This window comes from Homarus americanus, unplaced genomic scaffold (genome assembly GCF_018991925.1).
Source record: "Homarus americanus isolate GMGI-L3 unplaced genomic scaffold, GMGI_Hamer_2.0 scaffold13662, whole genome shotgun sequence".
Taxonomy (NCBI): Eukaryota; Metazoa; Arthropoda; class Malacostraca; order Decapoda; family Nephropidae; genus Homarus; species Homarus americanus.
The window spans coordinates 120,308-140,000 of NW_024747649.1; the positions used below are offsets into that span (position 1 = coordinate 120,308).

At 42.0% G+C, this 19,693-nt stretch overlaps 1 protein-coding gene across 2 annotated transcripts in view; it reads right to left on the reverse strand.

The window, feature by feature from the left end:
* LOC121879818 (probable glutamate receptor) overlaps positions 1-19,693 on the reverse strand; it is a 44,030-nt gene that overhangs the window by 16,021 nt on the left and 8,316 nt on the right. For both annotated transcript variants that reach the window (XM_042386612.1, XM_042386611.1), the window contains 2 exons: positions 13,998-14,122; positions 1,990-2,106 (listed from right to left, as the gene is read on the reverse strand). In XM_042386612.1, coding sequence (XP_042242546.1) covers positions 1,990-2,076 — 87 coding nt within the window. In that variant the 5' untranslated portion in view covers positions 2,077-2,106; positions 13,998-14,122. The remainder of the gene's footprint in view (positions 1-1,989; positions 2,107-13,997; positions 14,123-19,693) is intronic.

Consider the following 19,693-nt stretch of genomic DNA (forward strand, 5'->3'; position numbering starts at 1 on the left):
ACTCCTTTGTATGAACCCAAGTACTTTAATAGCCTTGTTACGAGCAAAAACACATTGTTTACTTGGCTTAAGGTTCCTACTTATCATTACTCCTAAATCTCTATCGCTGTCGGATTTCTCAATGTCAACGTTGTTCATCTGGTAACTGGTTTCCCTGTTTACATCTCCTGTACTGAGTACTTTACATTTGTCCAAGTTGAATTTCATCTGCCATTTTTCAGACCATTCGAAAAAATTTTTTAGATCTTCCTGTAGTTTTGCGGAGTCCTCGTCAGATTTAATTACACTCCCTATTTTAGTGTCATCAGCAAATTTATTTATGTTGCTGTCTATGCCGATATCTATGTCGTTTATGTATATAATAAAAAATAATGGTCCAGGTAATGAGCCTTGGGGAACTACTAGTGACGATGCTCCAATAGGATTTAGTGCAGTTAATGCTCATTCGCTGTTTCCTGTCCTGTAAGCACGCCCTAATCCAGTTAAGGATATTACCATTGATGCCATGTGCTTCTACCTTTCGAATTAGTCTTTCGTGGGGGACTCTGTTGAAGGCTTTGCTAAAGTCTAGATATACCACATCAAAATTGTGCCCCTCGTCCACCGATTCGAAAACTGATGAAAAGAATGTTAATAGATTAGTTAGACATGAACGCCCGCTTGTGAAGCTATGCTGGGAATCATTGATCAATTGGTGCTTCTCCAGGTGATTTCGAATAGAGTTTGAAATGATTGCTTCCAGTAATTTGCCTACTATTGATGTTAGACTGATTGGGCGGTAGTTAGAGGTTAGTGATCTATCCCCCTTCTTGAGAATCGGTATTACATTCGCTATCCTCCAGGATTCTGGTACTACACCTGTTTTTAAGGACATGTTCAACAACTTTGCTAAGGGCATACTAAGCTCTTCCTTACATTCCTTTAATACTCTGGCAAATATCTCATCGGAACCAGGTGAATAAGGCTCTAGTTTGTCTATTTTCTTACTAACATCATTAGTAGTCACTTCTATCTTGCTTAATTTGTTTTCTTCACTATCTCTGAATAGAGTCGGTGCCTCGGGTATCATGTTTAAACTTTCGGTGGTGAAAACTGTTGACAAATAAATATTCAGAATATTGCTCATTTCTCCCTTGTTATCAGTTAGCTCGCCGTTATCTGACCATATTGGTCCAATCTTTTCTCGTGTTTTAGTTTGATACATTTGATAGAATCCTTTGGGGTTTGTCTTCGCCTCCCTTGCTATCTTTACCTCATCATTCCTCTTGGCTTTCCTTACCTCGGTCTTAACCCTACTCGCCAATACCTTATAATAATCCCGGAGGTAAATTTCGCCACGATTTATCCTTCTACCTATATCTTTCCCTTGGCCAATAATGTTCTTCAAATAATTATTTATCCATTTAGGGTCATTGTTGTCTGACCTGAGTTTTTTGTGTGGTATAGTCTGTGTTAGAGTGACCTATCCCCCTCAGTAGTAATGTAAGAGTGAACTTCCCGCCTCAGTAGTAATGTGAGAGTGACCTACCTGCCTCAGTAGTAATGTGAGAGTGAGCTACCCGCTTCAATAGTAATATGAGAGTGACCTACCCGCCTCAGTAGTAATGTGAGAGTGACTTAACCGCCTCAGTAGTAATGAAAGAGTGACCTAGCAGCCTCAGTAGTAATGTGAGAGTGACCTAACCGCCTCAGTAGTAATGTGAGAGTGACCTACCCACCTCAGTAGTAATGTGAGAGTGACCTACCAGCCTCAGTAGTAATGTGAGAGTGACCTACCCGCCTCAGTAGTAATGTGAGTGACCTACCCGCCTCAGTAGTAATGTGAGAGTGACCTACCAGCCTCAGTAGTAATGTGAGAGTGACCTACCCGCCTCAGTAGTAATGTGAGCGTGACTTACCCGACTCAGTAGTAATGTGAGAGTGATCTACCCGCCTCAGTAGTAATGTGAGAGTGATCTACTCATCTCAGTAATCAAGTGTATGACCTACCTGTCGAACCTTGTCCACCACTTGAGAGAGATTTGCTTGCACAACGATATTATTCTGATCATCCAATACCACCTCAAGCAGTGCCATCCCTGAAGGGAAGTGCAGAGACAAAAATTCCTGAAATAAGAGAAAGGAAATTATATATATATATATATATATATATATATATATATATATATATATATATATATATATATATATATATATATATATATATATATATATATATATATATATATATATATATATATATATATTTCATGTAAATCCACAATGAAAACGTGGATAAGATAAATCTTGATAAAATCACACGGGAAAAGGGAAACAACGGAGTACCTTGGCTTTCGTCTTTATTCAAGACATCTTCAGTTGCCTCTGAAGATGTGAATAAAACAATAAATCAAATATATATATATATATATATATATATATATATATATATATATATATAAATATATATATATATGTATATATATATATATATATATATATATATATATATATATATATATATATATATATATATATATATATATATATATATATATATATATATATATATATATATAAGAAAATAAGGAGTCTGCAGTGTGCATGGCAGCTCCTGTCGTGAGTTACTACCACTCTCTATCATCCATGAATCTATCTAGCCTCCTTTTGAAACTTTCCAGAGTTCCCGCACTTACTACAAAGTTGCTAAGCTTGTTCCACTCGTCCACCACCCTATTTGTGAACCAGTTTTTTCCTATCTCCCTCCTAAACCTAAACTTATCCAACTTGAATCCGTTGCTCCGAGTCCTATCCTGCTCGGATATTATAAGAACTTTATCTATATCCCCATTATTGATTCCTTTCACCCACTTAAATACTTCTATCATATTTCAACGCACTCTTCGTCTTTCTAGGGAATGCAAGTTAAGTTTCTTTAGACTATCCTGATATGGAAGGTTTCTAAGTCCCGTAATCATTTTTGTCATTCTTCGCTGCACCGACTCTAGTGAATTTACAGTATATCCATTCTATAATAGGGGCACCAGAACTGAACGCATAATCGAGGTGTGGCCTGACTAGCGCAAGATATAGTTGCAATAAGACCTCTGCACTCTTGTTACTTACACTTCGAGATATAAAACCCAATACTCTGTTTGCCTTATTTCGAACATTAACGCACTGTTTTCTAGGCCGTAGGGCCGGGCTTACAAGTACCCCAAGGTCTCTTTCACAAGTCGACTTCTCTAGGCTCATGTTGTTAAGGCTGTATACATTATAAGTATTTGTTCTTCCAATTTTAAGTACGCTGCACTTGCTGGTGTTGAATTTCATTTGCCATTTTCAGACCACCCCGGCAGTTTATTTAGATCCTCCTGTAATGCATTTGCATCCTGCCCTGAATTTATTTGCCGCCCTATTTTGGTGTCATCCGCAAACTTGCTTACGTCACTGCTGATCCCAGTATCTAGATCGTGTATGTAGATTATGAACAAGAGTGGGCCTAGTACTGACCCCTGGGGAACCCCACTGGTTACACTGCCCCACTCAGATTTAACACCATCTACGCTGACCCTCTGCGTTCTATCGGTGAGCCATGATTTTATCCAATTTAAAACTTTCCCCTCAATACCATGAGCCTTAATTTTTCTCAGAAGCCTCTGATGCGGTACTCTGTCAAATGCTTTGCTAAAGTCTAAGTAAATAACATCGTAATTTTCGTCATTATCTACTACCTCGAAGACTTTCCTAAAAAACGTTAGCAGATTTGTTAGACAAGATTTTCCCTTTGCAAACACATGTTGAGAGTCATAGAATAATTTGCTTTTCTCTAGATGCCATCGGATGCTATCTGCTATAATTGATTCAAGAAATTTCCCCACTACTGGCGTCAAACTGATCGGCCGGTAATTTGACGCTGATGCTCTGTCTCCCTTTTCGAATATGAGTACTACATTTGCCTGTTTCCACAAGTCTGGCACAACCCCAGTGTCTAATGATTTTGTAAATAAGTTTAAGAGGGGTCCGCTAATCTGTTCCCTACACTCTTTCAAGACTCGAGAGAAAATTTCATCCAGCCCTGGGGATTTTGCTTTCTTTAGTTTATTTATCTTCTTAAGAACATCCTCTTATCTGATAGTGATATTCTTTAATTTCTCTTCTTCCTTTCCCTTAAATATCAGTTCCACCTCTGGAATTTCATAGCAAATTTCTTCTGTGAAAACTGATAAGAAGTAGCTGTTCAATGCTTTGCTTATTTCTCACTGCCATTTATCACTTCTCCCCTCCCTGACTTTAAAGGCCCAACTTTGTCCTTGACCTTTCTCCTATATACCTGTAAAAATACCTTGGGATTCGCCTTGGATTCTCTTGCTATTTTGATTTCATAGTCTCTCTTTGCTTTCCTTTACATTTTTCTTAACATTCCTAGATAGTTCATTATACCTATTTCTGAGCTGCTCCTCCCCTCCCTTTAATTTCTTATATATTCCTTTCTTTATTCCTATGTCATGTTTAAGTTTTCTGGTCATCCACCTTGGCTCATTCTTATTTGACCTAATTTTTCTGTATGGTATATTTTGTTCTTGTGCTTTATGTAGTATAAGAGTGAATATATTATAGTCATGATCAATTGTTGTGTCATCTATGACCTCACCCCTTCCTACTGGGGACTGACGTGAGTGTTCCCAGGTGACCTCACCTAGGTACCTTCTTAACCCTGATAATCCTCCAACCGAAAGGTGGAGGGACTCTGACCATATTGTCATTGTTTTTCGTTCCCAATTTAGGGTGAACCTGATTTCTCTGTGATCACTGTTGCCTAGTGTACGTGTTCTGGGTATCAAGTTCTATCTACAGGAGCGAACACAAACACCTGGATAGTTTTTGTAGGTTCTATTTACTGGATAAGAGATATGTACACAAGGGAAGTAGCGCTCCTTACTCTGTCCGGGGGTCAACTGCTTCTTGGCGGCATATGGTAAGTGATACATTAGCAGCTTCCATATGTCGCCAGGCACATAAATTAAGCATGTGGGACATGGTAAATACATTGCGACACGCTGCTAGCTAGGCTGAATAAATAATGTATATAAATGGAGCACATACATAATATACATACATAATACACATACAGCATACATAATAAGAACATAAGAACATAAGAAAGTGGGATACTGCAGGAGGCCGACTGGCCCATACAGGGCAGATCCCTTTCACACCCATCCCAGCACTTCCATGTGCCTATCCAACTTCGTCTTGAAGCTCCCTAGCGTCCCCGATCCTACTATAGCACTCGGTAGCCTATTCCACATATCCACAACTCTATTACCAAACCAGTGCTTGCCTATATCCTTTCTGAATCAGAATTTATCTAATTTAAAGCCATTTGTTCTAGTTATTTCGTTATTACTGAGCTTCAGAACATCTTCCAATTTACCCTTGTTAATCCCACTTACCCACTTGTACACCTCTATCATATCTCCCCTAACTCTTCGCCTCTCTAATGAATGTAAGCCTAAGCTTTTCAGTCTTTCTTCATATGGAAGGTTTCTAATATTATGGATCATTTTTGTCATTCTTCTTTGTACTCTCTCCAAAGAATCTATGTCCATTCTATAATAAGGACACCAGAACTGAACCGCATAATCCATGTGTGGCCTCACTAATGCTAGGTAAAGTTTCAAGATAACGTCAGCAGTTCTGCTACTCACAGACCTAGATATGAACCCAAGAATCCTGTTTGCCTTGTTGCGAACGCTAATACATTGTTTTCTAGGTTTCAAGTCGTTGCTAACAAATACACCTAGATCCTTTTCACAAACTGAGTTTTCTATTTCCGTGTTACCTAGTTTATACTTAACGTTTGTATTCGTCTTCTCTATCTGCTGTAGCAATCTTTTGCATTTATCAGTATTAAAATTCATTTGCCATTTACTGACCACTCATGTAAGGTATCTAGATCTTTGAAGGCTGCGTTCAAAGTCACTGTCTGAATTTATCACTCTCCCCATTTTGGTATCATCATCTGCAAATTTACTATCCTACTAGTTATGCCTAAATCAAGATCATTAATGAATATAATAAAATACAGAGGGCTCTTTAATACAGATCCCTGGGGAACTCCGCTTATTGTTAATTCCCCAGTCTGACTTAAATCCATTTATGCTGACTCTTTGTTTCCTACCAGTTAACCATGACCTAATCCATTTTAATAATGATCCACCTATTCCATGTGCTTCTACCTTCCTTATCAATCTCTCATAAGGGACTCTATCGAATGCTTTACTGAAATCTAAATAAATTATATCATATGACTTATCATTATCTACCGCTTCATATACTTCTGAGAAAAAGCTAAGCAAATTTGTGAGACAAGAATGTCCCTGGGTGAACCTGTGCTGAGAAGAATGAATTAAGTTGAATGTTTGGTGGCTTTGATTTTTGTAGTAATTGACCTAGCAACTTGCCTATGATTGACGTGGAGACCACTGGGACGGTAATTTGATGCTATTGATTATCAATTCTTTTGAAAAATCGAACCACATTTTAAGCCAAGCTTCTGCTAATTAGCCCGATTCTAACAGACTTATTAAATAAAAACTGCTAATGGATTACTCAACTCATCTTCTACATTCTTTAATATTCTAGCATATACCCCGTCTGGACCAGGCGATTTATGAGGCTTCAGTTTGTTAATTACTTTAAGCACATCGTTATTAGTAATATTGATATTCATCAACATATTTTCTATACTGTCGTTATATACCTTATGAACTTCTGGAAACTGTGCTAGGTTTTCATTTGTGAATACGGAGCGAAAATGACTATTTAACGTACTACACATTTCTAACTCATCATCAGTCATTTCTCCTGTCGTAGTTTTAAGGGGACCTATTGTATCTCTAACCTTTGATTTATACAGTTGATAAAAAGCTTTGGGGGTATATTTCGATTCGTTTGCTACCTTGATTTCATAATTTCTCTTTGCTTTCCTAATTTCTGTTTATACCTGTCTTGTTAGGTTCTGATAGTAACCAAGTAAGTGATTTTCGCCTTTCTTAACTTTTCTATATACTCCTTTCTTTTTCCCTAGAAGATCTAAGAGTCTATTATTCATCCATTTTGGTTGGTTCCGTATCGATCTGAATTTTCTTTTAGGGATGTGTTTATTTTGGGCATTATTGATTGTCGCAATAAATTGTTCATAAGTAGCTGCTAAATTAAATTCGGGGTTATCCCGTCCTAAGTTGACAGTTTCCTGAGGTGTGGGGGGGATTAATCTTTTGACCATAGGGTCATCCCTTAGGTCTCTCCTTAAGCTACCGTAATTAGCCTTCCTAAAATCCGGGATCAAGGCCGAATTTTCCTTCTTCCTGCCATCCCATATTATGTTAAAATATATGGCTTTATGATCACTGTTTCCTAGTTCGTCTCCAATCCCAACATCTTTTACTAGATTTTCATTATTACTGAGAACTAAATCGAGGATATTATTTCCTCTAGTGGGCGAGTTTATGAATTGATATAAAAACTATCTTGTACTACTTCTAGAAAATCTTCAGATTCATTATCGCTAAGTTGATTTTTCCAATCTATGCCTGAAAAGTTGAAATCGCCTAGAATACATAAATTGTTTCTATCAGATGCCTTCTTTATTTCCTCCCATAGCAATTTACCATCGTTCCTACTCAAATTAGGTGGTCTATATATAACACCAATGACTACGGATTCACTGCCCTCACCAATCTCTACCCAAATACTTTCATTGTCGCTATTTGTTTTAATGTTTGATTTATTGCAGCTTTTTAATGACACCCTGATATACACTGCTACACCGCCACCTCTCCTTCCTACTCTGTCAAATTTAAATAGGTTATATCCTGGAATATGAAATTCTGCTAAAAAATGCTTGCTGTTTGAATTTATCCATGTTTCCGTTATTGCAATTATATCTATGTTCTCTTTACTAACAATGGCCCTGAGCTGGTCCATTTTGTTACACAGGCTTCTACTATTAGTATAATAAACACTCAATATATTTCTTCCGTTTCTATCTGTTTTACATTTATTACTTTGATGTTTGTTATTATGACTAACTATATTTTCAGCATTATCTACTTGTTTCACTACTTCCCAGGACCTCCTTGTTTTTTGACTCCCATTTTCCCCGACCCCTCTCTACTGGCGAAACCCCCCCTTCAGAGTGACAATTTCACGCTCCAGGGATGCAGACAACGTCTTTACCCCCTCACGAGACAAGTGTACTCCGTCGCGACAGTACAGGTAGTCGTTGCCATAAAATCGTTGCCAGTCATCAATGAATGCCCAACCATTGTTTGCACAATGTTTCTCCAGTCGGCAATTTATAGCAATTGCCCTGGACAGCCATTCACGACCAACCCCTCTTCTAGGCAAGACACCACATACTATCGGGATCCCTCCCCTATCTCTAATCTTCCCCAGCGCCTCCCTATACCTCTTGAAAAGTTCCTCACTCCTAACCTTACCTATGTCGTTTCCTCCCACACTAAGACACACTACTGGATTGGTACCCTCCCCTGACAAAACTCTGTCTAACCTCTCGGCTACATGCCCTATCCCAGCCCCAGGAAAACATACCCTAGTCCTACGTTTTCTATCTCTCGCACAAAAAGCCCTATCCATAAACCTCACCTGGCTGTCACCAACTACCACGACCTTACCTGTGGGCAGGGTTTGTACAACTGCCCTTTCCTCTCCTTGATCCATACCGTCCTGCCTCTTCTCTTCATCTCCAGCTTCCTGCAGCACCTGGTAAGGGTTACTGCACTCCACACCCTGGTCAGCTTTCCTAAGCCTGACCCTAGTCCCCTTGGAGACAACCACTCTCCACGCCTGCTCCTCCTTCGCAGGTGTCCTGCTAGGCAGGACACCTACCTGAAGGAGTTCCGTCCTGAGGGCTTCATTTCCCCCCTTTAGAGTGTCAACCTCACTCCTCAACTGCCCCAGCTGCCTTAACAGCGTGGCAAGGAGGTCGTCCTTCCCCACACTCCCCTCCTCTTCCCCCACGGCACAACGATCCAAAGCGGCCATTTTCCTTGGTCTCTAGCGGGAGCACTATCAGCACGACCTTCTCCAAGTTCTTCCCTACTGTGATATCTCTGATAATATTTTCTTTATTTGTTAATACTAGGTCTAATATATTGTCACCTCTAGTAGGTTGTGTATATCAATATATATATATATATATATATATATATATATTGATAAAATCACACGGAAAAGGAAACAACGGAGAACTCCTGAAGATGTCTTGAATAAAGAAGCTAAGGTGCTCCGTTGTTTCCTTTTCCGTGTGATTTATAAAGATTTATCTTATCCACGTTTTCATTGTGATTATATATATATATATATATATATATATATATATATATATATATATATATATATATATATATATGTATATATATATGCAAATAAATCACTGTAGGTGCACGTGGTCCAGGTATACGCTGATAACCACAAGGAAAAAAGAAAACACGAAGTTCCCAAGTGCTTTCGTGTAATTCACATCTTCAGGAGTGAGTACAGACTAAGGAGAAGTACAAAACAAGGTGTATATATACAGAGGAGGGTGAGATCAGGTCCACAATGGTCAGGTAATAGGTAATGACCCTACTAATCTTTAAAAAGCACCGCAACGGTCGGTAGTCAGGTCAGAGGGTAAGGTGTCCCAACCTTCTCACCTGGTTACAAATCTTCTAAATTACAAAATTGTCCAGTTTGTACATGCCATTACTCAAATTTTAAGATTAAAAAATTTCTTAGTCTTTTAGAGCAGCAGGCATGCTTGAAGGTGGGCACGAGTCACTCTTAGCTTTTCACTCATGGCAAGCAATCAGGTCGCCACTCACTCGTCGACAGAACGTCCCACGTGGCCACAAATTCCTGTAGGCGTTTTCAACCATTGGATATACAAATACGTGCCACACATGCGTGTAGGAACCCCGCTGAGACTGGGCAACAAGCTGACACTAAACGACACCACAACTAAGGAAAATTGATATGAAGGAGGGAAACTGGATCTTTCTTCTATCTGGGGCAAGGTATACCTGGTTGTAGGGTGACCTGTCCTTACTGGGCAGGATTAACTTGTCGCTCTCCCTCTCCTATACAAGAACTGCGAGAGAGGCTTGCCCTGTGTGCAGGATGAGTGAAGTGAATGATTGAGCTCTGGGAGACACAAATTCCCATGGTGCTAGGGAGTACTGTATGCACACCGAGTATCGGTGCTGATTCTTCTATTAGGTACTTTCACCTCTCTTCAACTATGGGTGTATGTGGTTTGTCCAACCAAGTCCTGGTGTGAGGTCAACGACCCTGATGGTTGATCTTACACCCTGAACGTGGGAGTACTTCTTAAAGGATTGCTTGGTGCTATGCATGTAGTACAACTTGACGGTATATGGTGAAATCGGGGAGTGTCACTTGATTGACAGAAGCTTTCAATACGGAAACATAAGAAACATAGAGTCAACATATATATTAACTTAGATCTGGTACTGTGGGAGCTGGTCTGATGACGATCATCCAGCTATAATAAAATTATATGAGTTATAAAAAATGTCACTTTCATTGGTAAGCCCTGAGGTGATTCGAGAGGCCGAAACGGCACTGGCAGGGCCATCCACAGATGTTACACATGTGAAGGGCTACATCTAGTGCGGAAGGGGAAGTGACAGCGTCTTTCCAGCAGTGGAGCTTGTCTGTCTCGGCATGCAGTCCAACCAACTCGAAAGTGTTGAAAACTTCTCGTTTGGTGCTCCTCCAAGCATTACGGTGTGGAGTGATCATCTCCTAGGTGAGGAGGTCGATTTGGTACTTTTTCAAGTTTGTCTTAAGACTATCCTTATACCTTTTCAATTGCCCGCCAGCTTTACGTTTGCCATTCGTTAGGTGACTGTAAAGTAGCTGCTTTGACAGACTGCTGTTGTCCATGTGGTTAACATGGCCAGTCCAAAATATTTGTTCATGGATAATGATAGCTTCGATGCTCCTACAGTACAGTTGGTGTCATGGAGAATACTGGCATTTGTTCTCTTGTATTCCCAGTGAACTCGGAAGATGGAACGTGCACTACGTTGATAAGGGTTTTAAAATGCACTGAAGTGCCTCCTATATGTGACCCATATCTCGTTGCCATTCAGCTGGGTGGGGAGGACCACTGATAGACATATGTGCAACTTTGTAGATAATTTCAGCTTTCCTATAGCTGAAGAACCGAGTATGGAGTCAACCAAAGGCTTGAGATGCACATCTGATCCGATGTTGAACCTCTTCATCGGTGTCCGTTGTGGTGGAAAGGTGGGAGCTAAAATGCGGAAAGTGGGAAACATTAGAGAGAGTAATACCGTTAATCTAGATGGCTGGTAGAGATGTGGATGAACAAGAGGCAGGCTGAATAATAATCTGAGTCTTACGTACATTCACCTCAAGGCCAAAGTGTACTATATATCCGCATATGCGTGTCCTGCGTGTCTTGTTGAAAAGTCTGTTCATCTTGTACTGAATATCCAATCCGCTGGCTAAATTATCACTAGCACGAGCACGACGAGAAAATGGAAAAGAGAGTTGGTGCTAGAACATATTCTTGTTTTACCCCCGTTTAGATGGACTCAGACTGGGTGCCATTGTTCAGGACACTGCCATTCATACCATACTAGAGTTGCCTTAGTAAGGTTGATGAAAGACATGTACAAGGCACGACGAGGTTGTCTACATTTTTCCTGTACCTGGCAGGCCAAAAAGATCCTGTCAGTGATGGCCTAAAGACACATTGAGATTCTGGGAGAAAGTTTTCCTGCTCAGGAAGAAGCCTGTATAGAAGGACTCGGCGATAATATATCCAGTTATGGATAGCAGCGAGATCCCACGGTAGTTGCCACAATCTGACCAGAGATGGCTGGTAAGCAGAAGTTCTCCTGCTTTATACACCTCGGCTCGGATTCCATCAGGCCCTGTGGAATGGCAGTAGCTACCTCATAACGGTGGGTCAGCTCTGGGTACTGTGGGACCTGCTGGGTAGTCAGCACTTCCACATCGTTATTTCAGTTAAGCAGCGAATGGTAGTGCTCTTTCCAGCGCTGACGGACCCCTTCTTTCTCTTTAATTAGGGAGTTACCGTCGGATAAGGGAGGGGGTCCGCGCCATGAGTAATTAGCCATACATTGTTTTAATTGAATTGAAAAATTAACTCATCATATGTTGATCAACAAAATCTGCATTTCACACACTTTATTTTTCCACCATTTGATCTTTTGATTGCCAAGTTCGCGTTGGGCCATCGTTTTCTTCAGGCGGAAAGTATCAGCTTTGGTTCGATTTCCTGGTTATTTTCATCAAAACAATCCTGGTGCTTTCTTTCGGTCTGGCCCAGGAGTTCTGGGCGTGGTTTTGTTATTACGGTGTCGTGGATACCCCATGCAGCACAGGAGAGTTAGGTTATTTGTCGCTCGGTTGTTTAATAGCCCATATTTGAGCTGCTGTCTGAAAATATGTTTTGCAGCTTGATCCTCCTGTCGTTTGATGTGAAAACCTCTTCTCGAGGCTTGTTGCCTTCGCTGTTTTGGGGCGACATGAACGGAGAGTTTGGCTCTGACGAGCCGATGATATGTGTCACAGTGGTCTGAGCCTCGCATGGCTCAGGTGATGGGGACATCTCAGAGATCTCTTTCTCTGACAATTATTTAGTCAATGAGATGCAAATATAAAGATCGTGGGTGTTGCCAACAACCCTTGAACATTTCGGCCTCCCTTAACAATGTGTTGGAGATAGTGAGGTTATGTTCATAAACTTGCTGAGGGCGTGTAGGCCTACTCCATTTCTCCCTAGGGTTTATTGCCATATGTCAGAATCTCTGAAAATTCTGACATTGAAGTCACCACGGAGCACAACCTTATCTTCTCTTGGGATAGAGGTTAGCACTCTGTCAAGGTCGGCATAAAAGGTCTCCTTGATGTCATCTCTGCATCCAGAGTTGGGGCACATGCACTGATGAAGAAGGCATGACGTGAGTGATTCAGTTGGACTCGAAGCGTCATGAGGCGCTCATTGACCCCAACTGGCATTTCAGTTAACCTGTGAATGATAGATTAGCGAATGACCTATGAATGATAGATTAGCGAATGGCAAAGCCAACTCTATATATGCAGTTTCTGTCCACAGCAGGCTTATCCTTCCAGAAGAAGGAACAGCAGGACCCTGTTCTGTGAGTCTACCCTCGCCTTGTAGCCCATGCTAACTAATTGCTGCTATGTCGATGTTATACCAAGCAGCGACCTGTTTTTGCTTTGACCTGTAATTATATTTTCGACCACTTTAGTATGACCTTACTGGGTACGGTTGTCCAGTCAGGTCGGTCTTTTAGGCAGGCTATTCTTAGCCCCTTCCATATGTGAGGTGAGCAAAGTGACTCCTGGAGAGGGCTGTTCAGTCATACAGACAGGTTTAGATTGCACTGCTGCATAGATCTCCTATTACTGTCTTTATTACAGAACGCTCGATCTAGTTACCTTACCTGAAAATCCCCAACAATTAAGATTTTCTTACCTTCCTTGTAAGCCAAACGACTAGAAGAGTTAGCACACTTAGCTGTTGCTGTTGGCCTTCGTCACCTCAAGCGTTGTCGCTGGAGGCAACTATATTTATGTTACTGCATGAATAAAACATACCTGATGAAAACAAAATATTGAAGTGGAGTCGTGAGCGCCTAGTACTGGGTGAGGAGCAACTCTCCTGTGACCCGTGTCATGTCGTCGTCGGTGAGGATGGTGAGTTCAAATTAAAGACAGCTGAGGGTTAGATTGCTTATCAGAACAAACCAAATATTGTCTAAGCCACCTTTTTCAGCAATCAGAGACCGTAACTACACATCTGATCACCCTATAAATAAGGCAGATTTCACCATCCTCACCACTTGCCCAATGACATGACACAAACCTCTTATAATAGTTTCTTGAAATAAATCTATAATACACACTATGAAGACAGAAGTAGTTGAGATACTGCCGTCAGTGAGGAAGATGAGTGTACAGCGAGGATGTGACTCGGCTGCCAGCAGCGACTCCAAGGCATTAGTTAGTAATGTAGTCCTTTTACGATGAACTGTCGAGGGAAAAACAGGTTTTAAATCTGAATCATACCAGTTCACCCGAACACATGTTCACTAAACACTTTAGGATATTAGGGATAGTTGTTGAATAGTGATAATTTCAATTAATTGATGTTCGTTAAAAAAAGAAACCTGATTGTATTCATGATAAATAATTTGTAAACTTTATATAAACAGTACAAATAATAAATAAAGAGTACAAATATTAACCTTACTAACTACCTAATTAATATGAAAACTGTGATATTGCATAAGAAACACACACACACACACACACACACACACACACACACACACACACACACACACACACCCACACACACACACACATACTACTACTACAACTACTACTACTTCTACCACAGCTACTAAATCTTTAATGTCACTTGGAAACGAGTATGACGATAATACAGCTATGATACAATGGTATTAGTTGTTAAGGATGTCACCTTCATTGGTGAGCTCTGAGGTGACTTGAGAGGCCGATACGGTACCGTCAGGGTCGTCCACAGATGTTGCTCGTGTGGAGGTCGATTTGGCTCTTTTTGCTAGGTGACTGTACTGTGGTGTAGATTCTTTGGCAGTCTACTGTCGTCCATGTGCGTAACAAGGCCAATTCAACATAGTTGTTCATTGATAATGGTATCCTCGACACTCTTCCTGTAGTATCAGCGAGAATACTGGCATTTGTCCTTTTGTCTTCCGAGCGAACTCAGAGGATGGAACGTAGACTACGTTGGTGAAAGTTTTCAAGTGCCCCATGTATGTGACCCATGTCTCGCTGCCATACAGCAGGGTGGAGAGGATCACTGCTAGATATACATGCAACTTTGTAGATAATTCCAGCTCCCTACATCTGAAGACATGGGTACAGAGTCTGCCAAAGGCTTGAGATGCACATCTGTTCTAATGTTAAATCTCTTCTTCGATATCCGTGGTGGTGGACAGGTGGGATTCAAGATGTTGAAAGTGAGTAACATTAGAGAGAGTAATAATATTGACCTAGATGGATGGTGGAGGTGTGGTTGAGCTACAGCCAAGCTGAAAGAGAATCTGATTCTTATGTACATTCACCTCAAGGCCGAAGTGTGCATACGCATCTGAGTAGGTGTTCAGGAACTCCTGCAGGTCGCGTTGAGTGTGACCGAAGATTTTGAGGTCATCTGCATACTGAAGTTTAGTAATGGAAGCGGCCGACACCTTTGTTCCTGCCTGGAGTCGTCTTATGTTAAAAGGTTCCTTCATCCGATACTGGATGTCCCTCCCTCGCCGAAATTGGCACTGGCGCAAGTACGAAAGGCAGCCAAGTAATTTAAAAAGAGAGTTGGTGCCAATACACATCCTTGATTTCCCCCCTTATGGGTGGGCAAGAATTTAGACTGGGTGCCATTGTGCAGGGCACTGCCGTTCATGCCATCATGGAGCCATCTCACAATGGCGATGAATTTCGGTGGGCTGCAGAAATAACTCAGGGTCCGCCAGAGGACTTCCCCTTTGACCAAGTCGACGTCCTTGGTAAGGTTGATGAAGATCATGTTCAAGTCACAACGCTGTTCTCTGCACTTTTCCTGTATCTGGCGGGTAGCAAAGATCATGATGGTGTAAGACCACATTGAAATTCTGGGAGGATATTTTCTGCCTCAGAAAGAAGTTTGTTTAGGAGGACTTGGGGGATAATCTTGCCAGCTTCAGACAGCAGTGAGATCCCGCCGTAGTTGCCACAGTCTGACTGGTCTCCCTTGTTCTTATAAATATTGATAAAGGAGGCATCTTTAAGAGCTTAGGGAATTTCCTCCTTGTCCCATGTATATTCCAGGAGAGAGTGGAGCCAGCTGGTAAGCAGAGGTCGTCCTACTTTATACTGTACAGTGTATACCTTGGCTGGGATTCTATCAGGCCCTGTGGCTTTGTTATTTTTCATCCGTTTGATGGCAGTAGCTATCTCATCCAGGGATGGAGGATAGCTAAAGTGGGTCTGCTCTGGGTGCTGAGGGACCTGTTGGGTAGTCAGGATAGCCACATCCGTGTTTCAGTTGAGCAGCGAATGGTAGTGCTCTTGTGCTCTTTGCAGCACTGAACGATGCCTTCTGTGTCTTTAATTAGAGAATTACCAGCAGATGAGTGGATGGGGGTTGTGCCCCGAGCAATTGGGCCATAAAATGTTTTAGTGGAGTCGAAAAATGCATGCATCTTGTGTTGATCTATAAGTTTTTGCCTTTCCTATGCCGCTTTCTTCTTGTTGAAGGTATCAGCTCTGGTCCGAGACTGAGAGTTGTTCTGCTAGTCATGCTTATCTTGAACGAATCCATTGATCCCCGGGTCATTTTCATCAATCCAGTCCTGGTGTATTCTTTCGATCTGGCCGAGGGTCTTTCTGCAGGCTTTTTTCATGACAGTTCAAGGACACCCCATTCGGCATGTGCTACCACTGGATACTCCAGTTGCTTGGTGTTAAAAGCCTCTACTGGAGGTTTGTTGTATTCGCTGTTTTGGAGCGACGTGAAGTGAGAGTTTGGCACTGACGAGCCGATGATCTGTGTCACAACAAACGCATGGCTCGGCTGATGAGGACATCTCGGCGATCTCTTTCTCTGAGAATGAAGTAGTCTATGAGATGCCAATGTTTGGATCGTGGATGTTACCACGAACCCTTGAACCTGTCGGAGTGCCAAAACATGGTGTTGGTGATAATGAGGATGTGTTCAGCACACGTGCTGAGGAGAAGTAGGCTGTTGAGATTTCAATTGCCTACTCCTTTTCTCCCTATGGTTCCTTGCCATGTCAGCATCTCTTCCAGCTCTGGCATTGAAGTCACCTAGGAGCACAACCTTATCTTCTCAGAGGATAGAGGATAGCACTCTGTGAAGGTCAGTGTAACAGCCCTCCCTGGTGTTATCTTCTGCACCTAGTGTTGGGGCGTTTGTACTGAGGAAGAAGGCACGACGTGAGAGATTCAGTGGAACTCGTAGCATCATGAGGCGCTCGTTGATGAAGCACAGACAATACACCCATCACACTAGACGCCAGCACCCACACCACATACCAGTTCCATTACCAATGCACAGACTGGGACACTTTTCAATCCACATTTCTGAACAGCTCTACACACGTAACCTCGAAGCAGCCCACAGGAAAAATAGAGGAAACATGATCACAACAATTTAAAACTCATCACCGCTGCAGACATCATACATCAAAATACCTAAACAAAAATAAAAATACTCCTTCAAACCATCTACAAGAACACAATGTCTGCTACATTCCTACAGACGACTATTTGTACAGATCAAACACAACCGCGCACCAGCACAAACAAACAACACCACACTAAGAACACATATCATCCACATCCTACGCCTCGACCTTCAAGTGCACTAGGCAAGTTTCATAGAGACCACCCTGAAGCAGGACTCACTACCCCCGAGAGTTCTGGCATAATCGAGGTGCGGCCTGACTAGCATAAGATATAGTTGCAATATGACCTCTTCACTCGTATTACTTACACTTCTAGATATAAAACCTCATACTCTGTTTGCCTTATTTCGAACATTAATGCACTGTTTTCCAGGCCGTAGGTCCGGCCTTACAAGTACCCCTTAGTCGCTTTCAAAAGTCGACTTCTCTAGGTTGATGTTGTGAAGGCTGAATACATTGCTAGTATTTGTTCATCCAATATTAAGCACCCTGCACTTGCTGGTGTTGAATTTCATTTGTCATTTTTTGGCCACTCCTGCAGTCTATTTCAATGCTCTTGTTGTGCCTTTGCATCCTGCCCTGAATTAATTTTTTGCCCTATTTTGGTGTCATCCGCAATCTTGCTTATGTCACTGCTGATCCCATTATCTAGATCGTTTATGTAAACTATGAACCGGAGTGCCTGTTGCTGGAGTGGACCTCATACTCGGTAACGATTTGGCGGGGGGGTCAAATGGGGAACGTAACCCCACCTCCTGTGCTGCGAGAAAGACCAGAGTCTACCGCAGAACTGCAACAGCTTGAAGATGATATCCCCGGTGTTTTCCCTTTGTGTGCTGTGATTCGTTTTATGTCAATGACTAATGATCTTATTGTAACTCCTGATGTAGATGATTCACTTTCCTTAGAAGGACTTTTTGCTAACCCAATTGCTTCCCAAGACATTTCTTCCGCAGTTAATGCTGTGACCGGGAGAGTTGCTTTAATAGCTGCGCAAGAGCAAGACGATTCATTACGGCTCTTGTTTGACCAGGTGTCCGATTCTGCGAATGATTCAGGCCCTACCACGAGATATTGCAGTCAAGACGGTGTCTTGTGCCGCCGCTGGCTCCCAAGGACTATGTAAGAGGAAGACGCGGACTAGGCGTCTGTCACTCAAATAGTTCTCCCACACACTTACAGACAACATGTTCTAGCTCTGGCCCATGACGGTCGCTTTTCTGGACATCAAGGTGTCCGAAAGACGTTCAACAGGGTGGCCAGAAAGTTCTATTGGCCAGGTATGAGGAGAGATGTCACTAAATATTGTAAGTACTGTCATTTTTGTCAAAAGGTAGGCAAAGCCAATCAGGCTATTCCACCTTTTCCACTTGTAAGAGTACCTCACGTACCTGAGCCCTTTACAACAGTACAGTGTGATATTGTAGGCCCTCAGCCTAAAACTTCTAGTGGGTTTAAATATTAATTTACAGTCATTGATACCTCCACTAGGTACTTGCATGCTGTACCTCTTTGGAAAGTTACTGCTAAGGCCCTAATATCATCCATTTTGTTTCTCATACTTCTACTGTTTACTCATCAAGTAAGAGGTCCTTTGCACATAGTTAGAGGTAGATTGTTAGGTTAGTAATGAAGACAGCATTAGTGTATTAAGTTTAGTAGGAGATGTTAGAGAGAAGCTTCTAAGATGTTGGAGCCTTGCCGTAGACCACTTACAGCAGTCGCAGACCGAGACCAAGACATGGTACGACAAGTGTGCCAGACACAGAGAGTTCCAGATAGGAGATCAAATTCTCATTCTCTTTCCGAGACATGGACAGCCGCGCCATGAAGTTCAGTGGGCCATATAGAGTGGTGAAGAAGGTAAGCCCCACAAATTATATTATCTCTACCCCTGACAGGCGCCGACTACAGCGCTTATGTCACGTCAACACCATCAGGCTGTACCACACACGCCCAGCACCCCCATCTGTTGCTGATGATCCAGTTCCCGTGTGTACCGTTGACACTTTCTTGGTAGACGGTGTGAAAGAAGAGGAAAAAGAAGGGACAAGTCCACTCGCCCTGTCATCAGTCAGGGTTTGGCAGTCCAACTCCGTGGAGTTGCAGGAGAAGCTACAGCATCTACCGGGACACCAGAGAGCTGACGTACTGGCAGCCATCCAACAACATCCTCTTGTCTTCCAAGACAGGCCTGGCTGTAACACTGCCGTGGTGCATGATATTGATGTTGGTTCTGCTAGCCTATCAAGCAGGCTCCCTACCAGCGAGTGGTGCTCACCAGTCACTCTAGTACCAAAAAAGGACGGCACTCTTCGATTCTGCATTGACTTCCTCACGGTCAACGCCGTCACCAGCAAGGACAGCTT